The sequence below is a fragment of the Rhinoraja longicauda genome, chromosome 6 (assembly GCF_053455715.1).
Source record: "Rhinoraja longicauda isolate Sanriku21f chromosome 6, sRhiLon1.1, whole genome shotgun sequence".
Classification (NCBI taxonomy): domain Eukaryota; kingdom Metazoa; phylum Chordata; class Chondrichthyes; order Rajiformes; family Arhynchobatidae; genus Rhinoraja; species Rhinoraja longicauda.
This window is the reverse complement of record NC_135958.1, coordinates 20079623-20101573: the sequence shown is the minus strand read 5'-3', so window position 1 is coordinate 20101573 and position 21951 is coordinate 20079623. Positions and strand designations below refer to the sequence as shown.

At 41.1% G+C, this 21951-nt stretch overlaps 1 protein-coding gene across 1 annotated transcript in view; it reads right to left on the bottom strand.

Annotated features, from left to right (window-relative positions):
• The window catches only part of hydin (HYDIN axonemal central pair apparatus protein), a 382743-nt gene that overhangs the window by 240787 nt on the left and 120005 nt on the right, over positions 1-21951 (bottom strand). Inside the window, exons 19-24 of the mRNA XM_078401540.1 lie at positions 13790-14028; positions 11361-11622; positions 7391-7534; positions 6055-6195; positions 5619-5792; positions 384-697 (exon numbers count right to left, since the gene is read on the bottom strand). Of these exons, the coding sequence (XP_078257666.1) occupies positions 384-697; positions 5619-5792; positions 6055-6195; positions 7391-7534; positions 11361-11622; positions 13790-14028 (1274 nt within the window). The remainder of the gene's footprint in view (positions 1-383; positions 698-5618; positions 5793-6054; positions 6196-7390; positions 7535-11360; positions 11623-13789; positions 14029-21951) is intronic.

Here is a 21951-nt window from a genome sequence, read left to right as displayed (position 1 = left end):
GATTCAGTGGCAAATCCAAACCAGAGTTCAGACTTCCTGCCTGTTGCAAAGCAGCCTGCAAGCATGGAAGGCATACTTGCACACTACAGAGTAAAGGTGAGGTAGTCTGGAAGCACTACGGCTAGGAGCCATAACTGCTCCCTAATTATCATTGCACTCTGGCAAATTATATCCAAGCACAGAAGTTCAAGATAGTTCCTACAATATTTATCCTTGACAGCTTCTTATTCTGTTTTCAATATGCAGCTTCCTTCCTAGCCTTGGCATTTACAAACACACTTAGATGTTCTCCTATACAGAGGTCTCAAGGTAATCTCTCTAAAGTCCTATAGAATCTGATATGATTTTTAAAAATTGACATAGCACTAAATAAGCTATCTTACCTCTCTTGGTATATTGAATCAACCAAAAGGAAGGACCAGCGATATTTCACTAATAGCGGGCTGCAATTGGTCATCGTAATATGGTGCACCATCTCTGTATCATTCAGAATGCAGCCAAAATCCAATTCAGTGGTTTCAAAATGCAGGTTTGGAAAGTTCACCTCACCCCTCAAAACCACATAGTCCACTTGTGGGTGCTCCAAGTACTTAATTGTAAGAAACTCTTCTGCTACACGTGTGTACAAGTCATTCTTGTAAGATGGATCAAACTGAATTGACAATTCCAGGTTCTCACCAACATTCAGTTTCACTGTCTGTATGGAGAAAAGAAGCACAGGAAGACTTAGAAATATTGACGGCATAGGCAATAATCTTAGCAGTACTAAACGAAAACCATGTTTTAACGTTAACTCTAACTCTGATATTATTCCACCTTTGTTTTTTCAGTAGTTGTCTGGTTGTAATCTCAGAGTCCCAGCATCTGCAACTTATTGCTTTCTAACACTATTAACATCAGCATGAGAATCTCGGGACCTCACCGTAGTAATACCAGGTGGAATTAACACTGCAGCTGAATAGATCTTCCACTCACTTAATAGCTAGCCAAAGTGTGCAAGGGTGCAGAAACCTAAAGACAGTCCCACTGCTCTCTGAACAGGCCATTTCTTAGCAAAATTATCACAAAGACTTTCAAATCATTTGCAACGTAACAACTGCAATGTAGGATGAGCATCAGAAACACCTGCATTGTCCGGCCGGCAGGATTAAACAGCCTGCTGACAATCTTTGTCTAGACTTGTCCTCGGTGGATACTGCTGCCTGCTCATTTAGCAAATGCAGGATTTGTGTTTAATGAGAAGCACAAACATTTATAGTGGGAGAGAGGATCACCGTACAAGAAATTTAATAGAGAAAGTGCTCAATTGCATGTGAGGTGGAAAGTTGTTTAACGGCAAGAGAAACATTTTAAAAGGTAAAATTGGTAGGTCCTCATTTAATTTTATTAATTCCCAGGATACCGGGTTGTTTTTATAATCCAATCTCTAATATTTCTTTTGAAATTTAGTGGTAAGTTGTCTTTTTAACCACTAATATTGAAGGTATTCCCACAGCAGAGAGTTCAAAGATTTTCATCAAATGACAAGCTGAAGCTGTGGAACTCTCTGCCTCAGAAGGCAGTGGAGGCCAATTCCCTGGATGCTTTCAAGGGAGAGTTAGATAGAGCTTTTAATGATAGCGAGTCAAGGAATATGGGGAGAAGGCAGGAATGGGATACTGATTGTGGATGATCAGCCATGATCACAGTGAATGGCAATGCTGGCTCGAAGGGCCGAATGGCCAACTCCTGCAGCTATTGTCTATGGTCTATTGCCTAATGAAGAAGAGGAAATCCTGTCTAGTACATTGGTTCTTCTTCCTCTTCCTTTAAGTGGACAGATCCACTTGGAACAGGTGTAGTGAGTTAGATGACATCAAGTAGGTTCCTGTTATCCCAGTCTTGTCTAATATAGATGTCCTTGAAGCTCTGGCTAGTTCAGTAAGGGATCACAGAGCCCATCTTCAAGATAGACGTTAAACTCTCTGACCCAAGTATATTGAGCCCCTGATCCTTTCAGTGCATCTTCCAGGTGTTGTTTAATATGAAAAATATGAATTCATTGGCAGAATAAATTCCTCAGCAGAAGGATTTCTTGCCGTGTTACTGGGTACTGATTGAGAGTGATCAGCCATGATCGCATTGAATGGCGGTGCTGGCTTGAAGGGCTGAATGGCCTACTCCTGCACCTATTGTCCATTGTTTGACTTAAAACCAAGATATAAAAAGTGTTTAACCAGTGAGAGGAACTCTTAATGATAAGACAAGTTTAATTACTAATTTGTAAGTTTAATAGTGACTGGGGCATGTGAAAAGTTTTATTGGTGAAAGAAGTATTTCGTGGTGAGTGGAATACTTAACAAGTTAAAGAGCTAATTAATAGTCATAGGGCTAGTTATTGAGCAAGAGTAGTAATTACTTGATAGATATTTAGCAACGGGTCAAGACATTTAATGGAGAGGAGACATTAAACAAGTGGGAGAGATGTTCTGCAGGTAGGAATGTTATAGAATCAGAGTCATAAAGCTACACAGCATGGAGGCCTTCTATGACCTTCCTAATTTCATACGTTGACCAATTGCCTTCCTAAGCAAGTCCCATATGCTTTCAAACCTTTCCTATCCATGCACCTATCCAGTGTCTTTTCAGGTCATAATTATACCCACCCCTACCACTGCCACTTCTATAGACGTACACCGCTCTTGTGAAAACGTTGCTCCTCAGATTCCTATTAGATCTCTCCCCTCTCACCTTAAACCTATGCCTTCTAGTTTTAGACACCCCCACCATGGGGAAAAATACTTGGTTGTTCACCTTACCTATGCCTCTCTTGATTTTATAGGCCTCTATGTACTCAATTCTAAGCCTCTTAGGCTCCGAGGAAATAAAGACCTAGACTCCCCTTATAACTCAAACACTCTACCCCTTGTACTTTTTCGCACCCTTTTAAGTTTAATTATATCTTTTCTACAACGGGGTGCCCAGAACTGTACACATTACACCAAATGTGGCCTTACCAACTTCTTATACAGCTGTAACAAAATGATGCCCCAACTCCTGTACTCAATATCTTAACTGATAAATGCAAGCATGCCAAACATATTCTTCACCAATCTGTCTACCTGTATTGCCACCTTCAGGGAACTATGTACCTGCCTCTGCCTCTGTTCTGCAACACTCCCCAGGGTCCTACCATTTACAGTGTAAATCCTGCCTTGATTTGACTTACAAAATGCAACACCTAGAATTTTGCTGAATTAAAATCCATCTGCCATTTTTTGGCACATTGTCCCAGTTGATCAAGATCTCATTGTAATCTTAGACAACCTTCACTATCCACTACATCACCAATTTTAGTTGTTCCACAAACTTATTAACTATGGCACTTACATACCCATCCAAATTTTTAATATAAATAACAAACAACAGTGGACAAGGCACATATCCCTATGGCACATATCCCTATGGCACATGATTTGCTACAGGCCTCCAGTCTGAAAAACCTCCCCAAAATCAGCAACCTGTCTTCTACCTTCAAACTAATTTTGTATATTGCTCACCATGCATCTCAAATGATCTAATCTTCCAGACCAGCCTACCAGGTGGTACTTTGTCAAAGGTTTGCTTTCACGAGGCAGCATGACATGTAGACTGAGGGAATGGAGGGAAGGCTGCTTTGTGTAATGAACTGAGCAACATTCACATCTCTCTGCAATTTCTTTTGGTCTTCGGCAAAGCTGTTGCCAAACCAACCTATGATGCATACTGATAGGATGGCTTCTGCGGTGAATCTATAGAAGTTGGTAAGAGTCGTTGGTGACATGCTAAACGTCCTTAGCCTTCTGAGGAAGTAAAGGTATTGCTGTGGTTTCTTGGCCGTATCTTCAGTGTGGTTGGTCCAGGATAAACTGTAGGTGATATTTATGCCAAGGAACCTGAAGCTCTTGAGCATCTCCATTTACTCCATTGATGCTGACTGGGGTGTGTGCCCCATCTCATTTGTATATGCGATCCCTCTGCTTCCACAGATGCTGCTTTACCTGTTGATTCCTCCAGCGGTTTGTTTTTTGAATCATACCCAAGTGTCCAGATAAAGGCCAGGGAATTATGGTGTGTGGTTGTTGAGTAAGGCATAAAGCAATGTTTTGATTGTAGGTCTGCACAAACAATTATATTTTTACCTCATTGAAGGGTGGGAGAAAGTTGATGAGAGGGAGAGGGAAGAGGTGAGACGGAGAGGGAAGTTAGAGACAGAGGATAGTGGTTTGTGCTTTTCTATCAACCTGTGTCAAAAAGTCAGACATCTACAATTCACACTGCCTCGGCAAACCCGTCAGAATATTCATGGAGCAGTCTCATCTTGGTTACTCCCGCTTCTCCACACTCACATTAGGTAAGAGGTACAGAAGTTTGAAAAGACATACCCTCCAGATTCAGGAACAGTTTCTCCCCAGCTGTTATCACGCAACGGTCCTCTCATCAGCTGGAGGGTGGCCCTGACCTCCCATCCACCTCATTGAAAAACTTTTCACAAGTTCACAAGTTACAGGGGTAGAATTAGGCCATTCGGCCAATCGAGTCTACTCCGCCATTCAATCATGGCTGATCTCTACCTTTGACACCAGTTCTAATCAAGAATTTGTCTATCTCTGCATTAAAAATATCCACTAACGGTCTCCACACCCTCTGTGTCAATGAGCTCCACAGATTAACTACCCTCTGACTGCAGAAGTTCCCCCTCACCTTCTTTCTAAAATAGCACCCTTTAATTCTGAGGCTATGACCTCTGGTCATAGACTCTCCCACCAGTGGAAACATCCTTTCCACATACAGACTAATGAAAGGCATAGACAGAATGTAAGTTTCCATGAGGTTCCCCCACAACCTTCTAAACACCAGCGAATGGAGGCACAGTGCTGTCAAGTGCTCATCATGTGCTAACCCACTCATTCCTGGAATCATTGGAATCATTTTTGTAAATCTGCTCTGGACCCTCTCCAGAGCACAGCACATCCTTCCTCAGATATGGGGCCCAAATTTGCTCACAGGACTCCAAATGAGGCCTGACGAGCGCCTTATAGAGCCTCAGCTTTACATCTCTGTTTTTGTGTTCCAGTCCTCTTGATATAAATGCTGGCATTGAATTTGCCATCCTTACTACCAATTCAACTTGCAAATTAACTTTTTGGGAGTCCTACACCAGAACTCCCAAGTCCCTTTGCACCTCCGATTTCTGGATTCCATTGCCTTCTGCCATCCAGCCAACCCGTTATCCATGCTGGTATCTTCCCTTTAATACCATGGGTTATCATCTTCGCTAGCAGCCTGATGTGCAGTACCTTATCAAAGGCCTTCTGAAAATCTAGGTAAACAACATCTATAGCCTCCCCTCTGTCTGTCCTGCAAGATCTTCCCTTCACAAAACCATGCTGACTTTGGCCTATTTTATCATGAATCTTTAAGTGCTGCATAATCTCATCCTTTATAATTGACTAAAATCTTACCAACCACCGAAGTCAGGCTAACCGGCTTATAGTCTGTTTTGCTCCCTTCTTGTACAGCAGGGTGATATTTGCAATTTTCTAATCTTCAGGAACCACTCCTAACTCTAGTGATTCTTAAAATATCACAACTAATACCTCCATAATCTCTGAGCCCATCTCCTTCAGAATCCTGGGGTGCAATCCATCCAGTCCAGGTGACTTATCCACCCTCAGACCTGTCAGTGTTCCTAGCACCTTCTCCTCAGCAATTGCCACTCCACTAACTTTCACCTCCTCCTGACTCTCGAGGCACACTGCTGGTGTCTTCCACTGTGAAGACTGATGCAAAAAAGTTATTCCTTCAATGTTACTTCAATGTTATATCCTTGAACTAAATATTGTACCCTTTATCCTTAACTGGGCATGGTATTCCTGTATATTCTTTTCCTTGACTGGACAACACACAAATAAAAGCTTTTCAATGTACCTCAGTACATGTGATAATAATAAACCAAACGTGTCTACGTTTCCATCCATTGGATGCTGCGATATTAAACAGTAAACATAAAGCAAAACTATATTGTCATTCTACCTTTGAAGTGACCAGTGGCTCATTCTTTTTCTCTATGATTGTGAAAGGTCCTTTCATGCTGAGAGTCATGGTCAGAGGCAATGGAGAGACGTTCTTTAAATCAAAAGGCTTGTGTTGAGGAACCAGCAACTCATGCTGGAGCTATAGTGAGCAAAACACAGTTAAACTATCAATAGATGCGCAATAATAAAAACAGCTTACTTCCATTAATTCTAATTTAGCCAATACTTTGATTAAAAAATTATCATACTTGTTTTCAAATCATATTGTTGCCCTATCCCTCTCCATTACTGCAATCCACTCTTACACTCTAAAAGAAATGGCAAGCGGCATCATAGAATGTTGTCACACACAGTAACGTTATCACAATGAAAAGCTAAGGAAAAGCTTAATGAAAAGCTAAGGAACATTTATTGAAAAGCTGCAGAATGGAAAATTTTAACGTCATATTGTGACAAGTATCAAAATGTTTCAGGATTCATTGTGATGGTGAAATCCTCCTCTCATAACATACTTCACACTCAGGATAACAAACATCAACGGCTGCACTGCTCTCATAATCAAGGTCACTCTTAGACACCTTGCCGCAGGGTCTTCTGGCTGAGATGAGAAACACATGACATTTTTCCGCTCATTGCTTCATTGCAGTGACCAAGAAAACTTTTGTCAGCAAAATAGAAACCTATTTTTGATGAAGGTAACCTTTGCATTTGTAACTGAGAGGGGGTTTGGATCCTCTGCAAACCTCCCATAAGTGCAGGCATTCATATTAGCTCAAAGTAACCAGCTTTAGAATAGATATATTGGATGTGATGTTGAGGTGATGCCCTTTTAAATAAAAACAATGTAATTTATTATATCTCATCTTGATATTGATTCTCCATGAATTGTGCAGTATCAGAAGTCTAGGGTATTGTTTTATTGTTTTCTTAGGGTATTTGCATGGCCCCTGTGCAGAGGAAGATACAGCTCAGAGATAATACAGCTCAGAGATGTCACTGCAAAATCAAGTCCTTGTAAGAAAAACAAAACAACAGAGTACTGCCACAAAACAACTTAAAATTACACATTCAAAGGTTTCAAAGGTCTTTTATTGTCACATGTACCAATTAAGGTACAGTGATATGTGAATTACCGTTAGAGCCATGCGAAAAAAAAAGCAACAAGCCACCCAACTACATAAAAGTTAACATAAGCATCCACCACAGCGGATTTCCCACATTCCTCACCATGATGGAAGGCAAAAAAGTCCAAACTTCTTCCTCTTTATTCACACACACATCATACATTATTAGTCTGTAAACTACAAGGAGTAAATATATTGAATTGCTATTACCTTCTCTACTCGGAAGTTCAACTGTTTTGTAGAAAGCTCCACTATGGGTCCAATGAACTCACAAATGATGTTCACAGTCTTTATCCTCTCCTTTCCAGATTTCTTACCAATGATGGCACTGCCCACCAGTTGCCCACGAACAACCTGCACAAAATCAAATAGTGATACTTAGATGCTGTGAAAATATCAGCAAAAGTAAAAAAATAGATTTTATGTATAAACAGCTTGGAGATAAGCATTTGGAATTCATAAGTTTTGGACTCAAATTTATGGAAATATAAATGCTCTGGAAATTCAAATGGCAGAAGCCAATTTTCCCTGCACTATAGTGGCGAGGGCTCATATACATATTTACTGGTGGACCACAAGTAAGCGAATGAATTTTGCTATGAATGCAAGAATCTGCACTGTTCACTAGTAGATCGTCCATTAACGAGGGATTAAAAAAGATTGAAAGGAGAAAATAGATTCAGGGAGTCATAGAGCAGGTAAACAGGCCCTTTGGCCCAATTCATCCATGTCAACCAGGTTTTATATCTGAGCTAGTCCTATTTGCCTGCGTTTGGCCCACATTATTCTAAACCTTCTCTCCCTCAAATTGCATCACTGTTTTTTCAACTCCCCATATAGAAGAATATCTCAACATTATTTCCACTGCATTAAAGCAGCACTTTTAGGAGCACCAGCAATCCAAAAACCCCGACATTTTTTTGTCTGATGCTTGGCAGTGATAAAATAATATATAAAGCCAATATCTATTCAGATGTAGGTTACAGCATTGGCATATATCTGGAGAGCACGATTGATCGTTGTCCATCAGCTATTTTTACTCATTAACTTTTTCAAGCCATTAATCTTGGGAGATCATAAGCAGAAAATGTCCGCAATTATATTTCTCTCCAAGTCCATTAACCAAGGCTGAGCCAGACCATCTGAATCTTGTCATGCTACTCTCTGCCAAGCTGAACCTCCTTTCTATCACTTATGGCCACTACCCCAAGATCACCTTTCACCACCACTGCTACAGCTCATCTGCTGCATATAGTCAAGTATTAATGACCTCTCCACCTTTCCATATTCACCAAGCCACCTTGTATTCTCCATTAGCAAATGCCATTTAATCCACCTTTGCTCATAGATTTACATTAGTTTTTGAACCACTAACATCTAAACATTAAAATCCCATCTTCATGTGTCAATTCCTCCTCTTCACTGCCTTTCTCATCACACAGACCAACCACTGCCCCATCAACTGTATTTACACCTTGCAGCCTCGGAAAATCAGCCAGTATAATCAAGCCACTATAATCAATATAATCTTGAGGTGAAAGAGGTTATGGGGGGTAGGCAGGAGTTAGGATGGCCTAATTCTACTCCTATTCCTTATGACCTTAAGGGCAATTTTCACCCTGATCATTCCCTTTTCTTCCCTCTCCCATTGGGCAGAAGGTACAAAAGATTGATAGCACATGCCACCAAATTCAGGAACAGCTTCTTCCCTGCTGTTATCAGATGATTGAACATTTCTCTCACTAGCTAGGGTGCAGTTTCAGTCTTCCAATCTATCTTAAAGCAGACATTGAACATTTTTATCTAAACTTTCTCTGCAGCTTCATCGTTATAACACTGAAACACTATATTCTGTACTCAGTGTTTTTCTTTTTACATTACCTTTGTCTGGCTTGATTGTACTTGATCTGACGAAATGCTATGCCAAGTTTTTCCACTGTATCTCAGTACACATGACAAAAATAAAGCAATGTCCTTCAGTCCTACAATCTTCAGACATCTACATTCCTCCTATTCTGACCTCTTGCACATATTCAATTACAAATACCATTGTCGGCGGTGCCTTCAGCAATCTAAACCTGAAGCTTCCAAAAGCACTCTGCCCCTACCCCCTTTTATGCAAATCTATCCCAAGATCCCCTAATGTGATTTGGTGATAAAAAAATATTTTGAAAAGGCTCCCGTGTAGTGTGTTTAAGGTAGTTTTCTTGACAAAGGTTGGTTGAAGAGATGGATTTTGCAACGATAATTCAAGCAGCTCGCGGAATGGAAAGGAACTGTGAGTGAATTCTAGAGACAATGACTGGGAAGGTTGAAAGGTGGCCTGTAATGAAATATGCACAGAAGCCAAGGGTCTGAAAACCAAATGCCAATGTAAAGATAGGAAAGATGATAGTTTAGTAAAAGTGAGTGCATAACTTACAGGTGAGGATTTAAAATTCTATCAATTCACAAGTTCACAAGTTATAGAAGTAGAATTAGGCCATTTAGCCCATCATGTCTATTCCGCCATTAAATCATGGCTGATCTCTGCCTCCTAATCCCATTTTCCTGCCTTCTCCCCATAACCCTTGACACCCATTTAAATCACAAATTTGTCTATCTCAACTTTAAAAATATCCATTGACTTGGCCTCCACAGTCCTCTGTGGCAATGAGTTCCACAGATAAACTACACTCTGACCAAAGATACTAGAGGAACAAGATAGACCACTCAACCCTAAAAAAATTGTAGTATGTCATGGCACCATTTTAGTAGGAAGAAACTTGCAGAAACATTTTTTTTTTTAAATAACAAAAATCTGTGAATTGATAGATGAGATATATTCTGCATTTTACTGGTATCATCACACATACGGTTCCCCAAAACACTGATTATACTGCGAGAGGCATAACGGATGGCGGGTTTTGCCTACTAAAATGGCGGACGTTACGCTCCTTTGCGTACTACACTTCAGTATAGGCGATTTCAACGGAGTGGTTCATCTTGCTTTTCTAGTATCTTTGACTCTGACTAAAGAAGTTCCCCCTCACCTTTGTAAAAGAGCGCCCTTTAATTCTGAGGCTATGACCTCTGGTCCTAGACTCTCCCACCAGTGGAAACATCATTTCCACATCCACTCTATCTATGCCTTTCATTATTCTGTAAAGTTTCAATGAGGTCCCCACTCAACCTTCTAAACTTCCGCGAGTAGAGGCTCAGTGCTGTCAATCGCTAACCGACAGGAATCATTCTTGTAAACCTCCTCTGTACCCTCTCCAGAGCCAGCACATCCTTCCTCAAATATGGGGCCCAAATTTGCTCACAGTACTCCAAATGTGGCCTGACCAGCGCCTTATAGAGCCTCAGCATTACATCTCTGTTTTTGTATTCCAGTCCTCTTAACAGACTACTAGCATTGAATTTGCCTTTCTTAATACCAATTTGACTTGCAAATTAACTTTTTGGGAGTGCTGGTGCAGGACTTTTGCACCTTCGATTTCTGGATTCTCTCTCCATTTAGAAAATAATCTACACCTTTATTCTTATTACCAAAATGCTTGACTCCGCACTTTACTATATTGAATTTCATCTGCCACTTCTCTGCCACTCTCCTAACCTGTCCAAGTCCTTCTGAAGATTCCTTGCTTCCTCTACACTGCCTGCCCCTCTTAGCATCATCTGCAAACTTGGCCACAAAGCCTTCAATCGCCTTATCCAAATCATTAATATACAACATGAGGAGAAGCGGCCCCAGCACCGACCCTTGCGGAACTCCATTAGTCACAGGCAGCCAACCTGAATAAGCGCCTTTTATTGCAACTCTTTGCCTTCTGCCATCTAGCCAACCTGCTATCCATGTTAGTATCTTCCCTTTAATACCATGAGCTCTCATCTTTCCTAGTAGCCTGATGTGTGGCACCTTATCGAAGGCCTTCTGAAAATTCTGAAATTAACAGGTTTAAGAGACTGCTTGGATCAGCACGATGTACCATCGTCTCATGTTGCCCATCCAAGTATTCTCACACAAATTAGGAAAAATAAAACTGTGAATATATCTCCATTTAATGAGGTGTGATTATTAAAATAAAATTGAAGCGGTACATTAGAATTATTCCTAAAGAGACAGTGAGAGTCAGGTGAAGTTAAAGAAGTAGAAATAACATATTTGACTTATTTTTTAAAAGACATGTTTCCTTACCTGAGGCTCATCTGATTCTCCCTCCAATACCAGGATAGCACTTTGGCCTGGATTGAGGTCCATGCGCAGTGGTCTGACTTTGAAGCAGGGAACATAATGCCCCATTAGAGGGGGGGAAATTTTATATTTCATATCAAGAGATATGGGCTGTTTCTGCGGAGTGGGCTTAAAAACGAGGGGAAATTCTTCAGTCTTCCAATAAATTTGATGGTGGCGCCGACCACAGTTTGTCAGCTTAACTGAATAGCGGCAGACTTGAGAACTGTTACAAATAAGACATGACATAAATGCTTATCAAGACTTCCGATTAACGTGTTAGTAGTCATGTTAGTAGTTGGTAACATGTTAACCTGTTAGTAGTCACTATTATGAGCCAACACGAGCACCCAGGGACCAAATCTCATGACAAGAGCATGTAAATGCAGATACTGTATTAAGCTCTGAGAACCAATATCGCAAGAATTCTACCCCACCAAAGCTCTTATTGTCAATGAATGCATCTTCAAATGCCACACCACCAATTTCATGCATTATGCAATTCACCACATCCTATAACTCCCTACCAACAATCCCTGAGAATTATGGCTTCAACTAAACTTTCACTAACTTTTCAACTAATGCTCCATTGTAAAACCACCCACTCAACCTGACACCTACAACTCACATCATGTGCCCACTGCCATCCACTTAACGATGACAAATGTGCCATCAAAGAGATTATCCCTACAATTGTACTACAATCAGCCTGAAGAAGTTTCCGACCCAAATCGTCACGTATCTATTTTCTCCAGAGATTCTGCCTGACTCGCTAAATTACTCTAGCATTTTGTGTCTTTCTTTGGAACAAACCAGCATCTGCAATTCCTTTTCATTACATATTATTATCTTTCAAACTAACTGAATTTTACTTCCGTCGTTGTCTCATGTCTCTTTTAGTTCCTTTGCAAATTACCTTTAATCTGTATCTTCTGATAAACAGTTTCCATTTGAAAAGGAGACTATTTTTCCAATGTCAATTGTTTATCATTATTTTCACCATCAAAATCGTTCAACACCTATTAAATTTTACTTCAAAATTTTCTGCTCTAATGAGCACCACAAATTTACCTCAAAATTACACTCATTAATAGTGATGGGGTAATTAAAATTCAGTCTAAAATAATAAACACTTTGCGATAAAATAGATTTGTGCTTGATCTTTTAGTTTCCATATGGGCATTTTTTTTCTAATGCTTATTAAAATACCCACACTTGGTTTGTGCCCATAACAGTCCAAGGGAATCACAGAGCTGAACACATGAAGGGTAGCTTTACAGGCCCCTCTGATCTTTTCCCTTCTTCTGGCCACCACCTGTTATATAAAATGTATGCAAAATACCTGCAGGTACAAACAGAACTTGAGGATTCATGCTGCCAGATATTCTTTATGACTATAGCAATATATCCAGCATAACACAGCACTTTACAATAGACAATAGACAATAGAAAAATAGGTGCAGGAGTAGGCCATTCGGCCCTTCGAGCCAGCACCACCATTCACCGTGATCATGGCTGATCATGCACAATCAGTACCCCGTTCCTGCCTTCTCCCCATATCCCGTGACTCCGCTATCACTTGAGTGGATACCTTGCAAACAATGCTGAGAGTTCTAGTTTCACTTAAAGCTCAATTTAAAGCCTCTCTGCACTTCTCAAGTTGTGGCTGCTGTAGAGCTTGGCAGGCATTCTGCCAGTTGATCTGGTCTGAGAGACTATTAAGAAATAGGCATCACAGCAAAGCTGCAGCGAAGGAGGCAGAATGGAGAGATCCATCTGCAGAGAACTCTGCAAACAAACAATGCTAGGAGTCAAATTCCAAGGACAGAAAGTGGGTTGACTGCATTGCCTTAACCACAGAGGAGATGATGTATGTCAACACTGAAGTTGTGAAGTTGTGGACTTATGCAATTGAAGAGGACTGGTGGGATATTGTCATACCCGATCCCCTTCTTATATTCTTATTTCCCTTCATAGAATATGGAACATAGGACTGCAAACAGTACCGCACAAGGACATGCCTTCGGCCTACGATGTCTCCACTGACCATGATGCCAATCTAACTAATCCTATCAGCCTGCACATGATCCTTTTTTTCCTTGTCTGTCTAAATGCTTCTTGATCGTTGCTATCATATCTGCTTCCACCACAACCCCTGGCTGTACATTCCAGGCACCCACCATTCATTGCAAAAAAACTTCCCCCCTCTCACCTTAAATCTTTGCCTTCTAGTCGTTTGACATTTCATTTCTCAACCTCTTCTAATTTACAATTTCAGGTGGTTAAAACAAGTCACATTTACCTTTCCTGCTCTGTGATTTTAACCTCTAAAACAATTCCCCATTAAATGTTTCAGATGCCTCAACTGGAAGGCCTTGGATGGGGCTACTTGCCTGAATACTGATCCAAGATTCAGATGTGGTCCAAAGGGTTTGTTAGATATGATGGTACATCCAATGCCCTTGGCTTGCACAAGAATGCTTTTTGAATGACCGTTCTCTATCAATAAGTGCAACTTGTCTTCAGACCAGATGGTGTCATCAAGATGTGCTATAATAGTCACATCAACTTGTCCATGAGGGGGGATCACAGTTTCACTGGGTTCCACCCGCCATTTTGAGTTTTCGAGTGCCTAAGATATAAATTAGATCAGAGACAATCTATTAGTGTTACGAAACAAACCAAATGACCTAATCTGTACTAAAATTTATTTGAAATAAACCAGATTGGTATTGGTTTATTATTGCAACGTGTACTGAGATACAGTAAAGAGGTTAGTTTGCATGCTGTCCAGTCAAATCATACTATACCTGAGAACAATCAGGCCATACGCAAGTGTAGATGGAGTCAATGGTGGGGAGGTTGGTCTGTGTAATGGACTGGGCTACATCCACAACTCTCTGCAATTTCTTACGGTCTTGGACAGCTGTAGCCAACCAAGCTGTAATACATCCCAATAGGATGCTTTCTATAGTGCATCTGCAGAAGATGGTATGAGTCATTGGAGACATGCCAAACTGCCGTAGTCTTCTGAGGAAGTAGTGGCATAGGTGTGCTTTCTTGGTCATAGCTTCAATGCAGTTGATCCATGACAAATTGTGGTGGTATTTTCACCAAGGAACTTGAAGTTTTCGACTATCTCCATTTGGGCATCTTTGATGCCGGGGTTATACATTATCTTGTTTCCTGAAGTCAATAAAGAGCTTTTCCTTGCTTACGTTGAGGAAGAGGTTGTTGGCTAGGCATCATGTTACTAAGCTCTCTATCTTCTTCCTGTACTCCATCTAGTTATTGTTCAACATCCAGCCCACTACGGTGTCATCTTGTAAATGGAAAATGAGCAGATTTTGGCCACATACTCTTGATATATAAGGACCTGAGAGCACAACCTTGCAAGGCACTGGTGTTGTGAATTATAGTGGAGGACACTTTATGTATATGCTCACATTTTGTGATTTAAAGGTCAGGAAATCAAAGATCCAGTTGAGGTGGGTGCTGACTCCTAAGTCCAGGAGTTTGGTATAGAGTCTGAAAGAACCATTGTACCTAGAACCAGGATGTAAACATTATGTAGCTGATACTAGTAAGGCAGCAACTCTACTGTTGTGTCTTCTGCACTCCTCATGACATCAAGGTTGATCCCTTGGTTTGACAGTAATGGTAGCGTGATCAATATGGCAGCCCATTACATCATGCCTGCTGCTGATGACATGCTACAACACCTCATGGATGCCCAGTTTTGAGTTGCCAGATCTGTTCTGAGACTATCCATTTAGGATATGTGTAGTGCCACACAACTCAAGGCAGAGTATTGCATTGTGATGGGATTATTTCCCCAAGGACTATGCAATAGTCACTTCTGGTGGTATAGTGGATAAGGAAGAAAATTGCAAAACTTGTAAAATTGTAACGTTAAAACAGATCTCGATCAAATGGGAAAGGAGGCAAGAAAATAGTAGATGGAATTTAACTCAGACAATTTGTGAAGAGATGTATTTACGGAAAATAAACCAGGACACGCATAAAGTGAACGGCAGGTTCCTGGGTGTATTCATGAACAGTGAGTCCATGGAGTACAAATACATAGTTCCTTGAAAGTTGTGACAGTGGTGGAAAGAATGGCGAAGAAGGCATATGATATGCTTGACTTCATTGGCCATATAGTAAAGGGCATATAGTAAAGTAGTTGGAATGCCAAGTTACAAGTGTACAAATAGTTGATTAGGTTATACTGGGAGCATTTTGTGCAGCATCATACTGTAGGGATTAAGCTAAAGCAGGCGCAGAAAAGAATCAGAAGTAAGTTGCCTCGACTGAAAGGTTTGAGCTATCAGAAGAGTTTTGATAGGCTGGGACTGTTTTCTGGGTCAAAGTATGTGTGGGGTTTATAACATGATGATATGCATAGATGGGGTGGAGAGTCACAGTCTTTTTCAGGGGGTAGGGGAATCTAAAACTAGAGGGCATAGGTTTAAGATGAGAAGGGAAAGGTTTAAAGAGGATCTGAGGGGCAGCTTTTTCACAAAGAAGGTGGTGCATATGTGGTATGCCCTGCCAGAGGAGGGGTGAAATCAGGTACAATTACAATGTTTAAAAGTCATTCAGATGGGTAAATGGATGGGAAAGGTTTCAAGGAGTAAGGGCCAAATATAGCCAAAATGGGATTGTGCATAGATATGTTGCTTGGTCAGTATGTTCAATTTGGATAGAGAGGGCTGTTTCTTTGCTGTATAACTGTATGAATCTGTGAATCTACCTTCATGGCCAAATGCATCTACTACAACTGTCAATACCTTCCCCATGCTGGTTCACTCACCACTTGATACAGACCCAGTCTGGTTGTTATATCTTTAGAACTCAGCACCTTGGTCATTAGCAATGCTGCAGTCATTATTATTAATGCACAATGATGTCCGTGTAAGACAATTCAACGTGTACATGGATAGGCAAGGTTAGAAGAATATGGGCCAAACACCGTCAAATGGGACCAACTTAAATGGCATCTTGATTGGCATGGACAAGTTGGGCCCAGAGACTGTTTTTTATGTATTATTATTTGACTCTATAACACCAATAAGGATCAAGTCTTCTACTGTTTTAGAATCACAGTGCAGCACTTTCCCTTTAAGATGCTGGATTTAGCTAGTGCTGGCTTGCTTTAAGAGAGTCTAACCATTCACATTATTGGAATGCTATAGAAAAGTCCATGGTACCATTGACAGTGTATAGCAGGCAATATAAGTTGACATGATGTCCACATCAGAAGCAACAGTTATTGGTTAATTAAACCTTGTGAATCCTGTACCCATTCAGTGAGCCACTGAATTTCGACCTGTTTTCAGCTATATTCTTCCAATAGACTCTGACTTGGATTCCTCTCCTTCAAGTTTTGTGTCCAGCCTTTTACAGTCGTAGATTCTCAGTATTAGCTATTCTTGTCTCCTAGGTCTGTCAACTAATAATTTACATCCTTCAGTTTCCCTTTCCCACATTCCTCCTCTCTCACATTCCCCTCTGCCACATTCCTCTTCCACCATATTACCCTCTCCCACATTCCTCTTTCACATATTCCCCTCTCCCGCATCAACTTTTTGTTTTTTCACTCTTCCACTTTCTTTCCCAGGTTCTTTTCCTCCTCTTCCTCATTCAGCTTCCCCATCTACACATCACTTTTCCCAGATTCTACATGCTATTTTTCCCTCAGCCACTGGTCTACTTCTGTTTCTCCCTCCTGTGTTCAGTTTGACCATCCCCTCTGCCTTATCTTCTGTCTGACCACCCCTGCCTCCTGTATTCAGCTGACATCCCCACTGTCAAGTACTCTGACCTCTCTCTTGAACTCTTTTTTTTGTTCCTACCTTTTATGTTCTCTGCTGCTGTTTTCACTCAATTTCTGTCTGCATTTTCCCTGTGAAATGTACTTAAAATGTCCTTGCTTTATTGAGGAATTAATACTAATTTATTTTTATTTCATTAAAATAATTGCATTTCTATTTTCGCATATGTAAACTCATGATTATATAACACAGTATAAAACCCAGATCTATGCCCAAAATAATTAACTATTAAAACCCAGAGATGAAGTCAACAATTCTTCCGCAACAGAAAAGCATTTGTTTATACAATGAACTTCCATAAATGTCACGTGTAATTGATGTTTTACAAAAGTTTTAGCTAATCTTTATCTCAGGATAGTTACAAATCAATGGAAGATTTTAAGCTAAATAATTTTCAGTAATATATCTTTAGTTTCCTTCTTGATGCCTTTTGTGAGGCACATTACAATCATAGAGAAACTGAGTGCTATCACTGGATCCTTGAGAGGTCATCTAATGCCAAGTTGCATGAATTCAAAGACTGTGAGAGAAAGGGAAGTACTGCTACATCACTCTATTTCTATTAACCGATTTAAATTGGTATCATGATCAATGTTTGAGTCTGAAGGGTCTAGACACGAAATATCATCTGTCCATTTACCTTCACAAATGCTGCCTGACCCGCTGAGTTCCTCCAGCAATTTATATTTTACTCAAGATCCCACCACCTGCAATGTCCTGTATTTTTGCATAGATATAGTGGGTCTTTGGCTCTATTCTGGTGCTGTACTGATTTAATTTCCATGCTCCAAATGGATAGTATCAGAACGGACCATGGTACTGCTATCCGCTGGCAACAGGTCTGACTCGCCTGCCGCAGGGCCAGGAAATCCGCCACGTAGAAGGAAGCCGCCAAGCCCAGTCCCTGCTCACCCCTGAAGACCAGAAACCGGAGTGGAGGATGGAGGTGGTCAGCGGCAGTGGACACAAGAGCAAAATGCCAGTAAGAGGAATAGGGGTATTACCTTCTGCGCCCTCAAGGTTGGTTGCAGGAAACACCCCTGGGAGACAAAGGCTGAACGGTGGCCAGGCTAGGACAGGGACGATGGTTCACTGGTCAATCCAGATCGAGATGAAAGTTGGAGACCCTGCAGCAGCCCAGAAGACTGAGCGTGCGGACAAAGCCCGCAGCAGCATAGAGCTGTGGAGCAGCGGAGGAGAGTGACTACAGCTTCACTTGGCCAGGCTGACCATGCAACACCGCCAGGACAACAGGCCTTTATGGCCAGCTGCACTAAAAGCAACTTGGAATTTGGAAATGGAGACAAAACCAGGTGACTTGTAATTCTCAGTGGACTATTTCTACACACATTGTACAATCGTGGGTTATGCTTATGTATAGTGATACTTTACTGAACTGTATGTGGAAAAAGAATTTCACTTTACTTCTGTACATGTGATGATAAAGAACCACTGATCTCTTAATGTTCTTTATTACGTACAGGGGAATGTGGGAGGAAAACCTGAATGTAGCTGTATTCTTATAGAATTAAATAATGTAACGGGAGGCCACCCAACATATAAGACCTGTCTAATGCTGCACATTTTGTTATATTCTGATAGACTTGTAAAATATTCCTTTCCAAATATATATCTACATTATCTTTAAAAGAAACTATGGAATCTATGTTCACCACCCTTTCACATGGTGCATGCCAGATCATAGCAACTCTGTAGCCTAAATATATTTTTCTGCCAATTATATGAAGTTGTAAAGCTGCACCCGATACTTATCAACTCCACCAAAACTTACAGTTCTTCAGCTACAAAAGTAAAGCATGCAAACATGTAATTAAATAGTTTTGAGCATGTTAATGATGTTGGCAATTACCAGCTCGGTGCCATACTTTTCAGAGACTGTAATAAACAAAGGCTCAGGGTTGAAGCTGATCCAAGGCTGATTAGAATTTCTGGATAACTATAAAATGAAGCTGCCATTCCAATTGCAAGTTGGCTTTCACACTGACACATCCCCTCAAATCCAACCAATTCATCAACAGTGCTGCTGGTGAAAGTATTGCTGACACATCACAATAATTCATCTCTAATCCATCAGCCTTTCCAATTCAGCAGTTCCGATCAATAGTAAAAAAGTGCATTTAACATAAATTATGTTATCCATCACTAACACCATAAATTATTTGGTTAAAACAATTCTATAAGTCAGGCAGACATCGCTGCTCCAGATGTCAACTTCTCTGCATCGGCGAGACCAAGTGCAGGCTCGGCGATCGTTTCACTGAACACCTCAGCTCAGTCCGACTCAACCAACCTGATCTCCCAGTGGTTCAGCACTTCAACTCCCCCTCCCATTCCCAATCTGACCTTTCTGTCCTGGGCCTCCTCCATTGTCAGAGTGAGGCCCAGCGCAAATTGGAGGAACAGCACCTCATATTTCATTTGGGCAGTTTACAGCCCCAGTGGTATGAACATTGACAATAGACAATAGGTGCAGGAGGAGGCCATTCGGCCCTTCGAGCCAGCACCGCCATTCAATGTGATCATGGCTGATCATTCTCAATCAGTACCCCGTTCCTGCCTTCTCCCCATACCCCCTGACTCCACTATCCTTAAGAGCTCTATCTAGCTCTCTCTTGAATGCATTCAGAGAATTGGCCTCCACTGCCTTCTGAGGCAGAGAATTCCACAGATTCACAACTCTCTGACTGAAAAAGTTTTTCCTCATCTCAGTTCTAAATGGCCTACCCCTTATTCTTAAACTGTGGCCCCGTGTTCTGGACTCCCCCAACATTGGGAACATGTTTCCTGCCTCTAACGCGTCCAACCCCCTAATAATCTTATACGTTTTGATAAGATCTCCTCTCATCCTTCTAAATTCCAGTGTATACAAGCCTAGTCGCTCCAGTCTTTCAACATATGACAGTCCCGCCATTCCGGGAAATAACCTAGTAAACCTACGCTGCACGCCTTCAATATCCTTCCTCAAATTTGGAGACCAAAACTGCACACAGTACTCCAGGTGCAGTCTCACTAGGGCCCTGTACAACTGCAGAAGGACCTCTTTGCTCCTATACTCAACTCCTCTTGTTATGAAGGCCAACATTCCATTGACTTCTCAATCCCCTCCCCCTTCCCAGTTCTCCCACTAGTCTTCCTGTCTCTGACTACATCCGATCTTTATCCCCCTCCTCCCCTGACAACAGTCTGAAGGGCCTCGACCCGAAACATCACCCATTCCTTCTCTCTCAAGATGCTGCATGACCCGGTGAGTTACTCCAGCATTTTGTGTCTACCTTCAATTTAAATCAGCATCTGCAGTTTCTTTTCCTACAAATCTATAAGTCATGCAGTTAAACTGAGAAGTACTCTGACATAGTAAAAATTCATGTGTTATACAATAAATCCCCAACATAGATTTCCAACATTTCCTGGCACAAGCTAGGATTTTTCATCTAATTATCTCATGCAACCTAATATATTCAATGTGAGATTCTTCTTGTATGGCAGAGTTTTTTCAACTCTTAAAGCGCATGGGGACTTCACACGGACAAAATAGATGAGCTCACAGACAGCAAAGAGACAGCAAAAGATAAACAAGTTTTCTGATAAAAAGGAACATCAAGGATATATCCTACAATAATAAAAACTCAGGTCCATCATTGACATCTTAGTACTGCAGAAATATCTGAAGTGTTTAGCACTAAAGTGAAATGAAAAAAAAATAGGCAAAAAGGCAAAAAGAGTGCATGAAAAATATTTGCAGGTAAAGTTAGGGGATTTATAAATGCAAAAGTTTAATGGATGGATAAAGGGGCAAGAGAACAATGAAAGGAAAAAATAAATATTTTAAAGATTAAGGGCGGCACAATGGCACAACACTAGAGTTGCTGCCTTACAGTGCCAGAGATCCGGGTTTAAGGCTGACTAAGGTTGATGTCTGTGCGGAGTTTGTATGTTTTCCCTGTGACGTAGATTTTCCCCGGGTGCTCCGGTTACCTCCCACACTCCTAGGACATACAGGTTTGTAGGTTAATAGGCTTTTGTAAAAATTGTAAATTCTCCCCGATGTCTAGGATAGTGCTAGTGATCACTGATCAGCACAAACTCGGTGGGCCAAAGGGCTGTTTCCATGCTGAAGAGTTAGATTTAGCTCTTAGGGCTAAGGGAATCATGGGATATAGAGAAAAAGCCGAAATGGGGAACTGATTTTGGATGATCAGCCATGATCATATTGAATGTCGGTGCTGGCTTGAAGGGCTGAATGACCTAATCCTGTATCTATTTTCTATGTTTCTATGTTTCTATGAATCTTTAAAGTCTAAAGTAAAGGGCGGCCGAGGTAGCGCAGCGGAAGGGTTGTTGCCTTGCAGCGCCAGAGACCTGGGTTAGATCTCTATGGGTGCTGTCTGTACGGAGTTTATACATTCTCCCCATGACCACGTGGGTTTTTTCTGAGATATTCAGTTTCCCACACTCCAAAGACATGCAGGTATGTAGATTAATTGGCTTGGTGTATGTGTAAAATTGTTCCTAGTGTGTATAGGATAGTGCTTATGTGCTAGTGTTAATGTACGGGGCTCGCTGGTCGGTGCGGACTCGGTGGGCCAAAGAGAGCCTGTTTTTCCGCCCTGTATCTTAAAGTAAACTAAACTAAAGCATGGTTTGATTTTAAATTAATACTTAACATGTCTTCACAAAAAAAGGAGATGATGCAAACA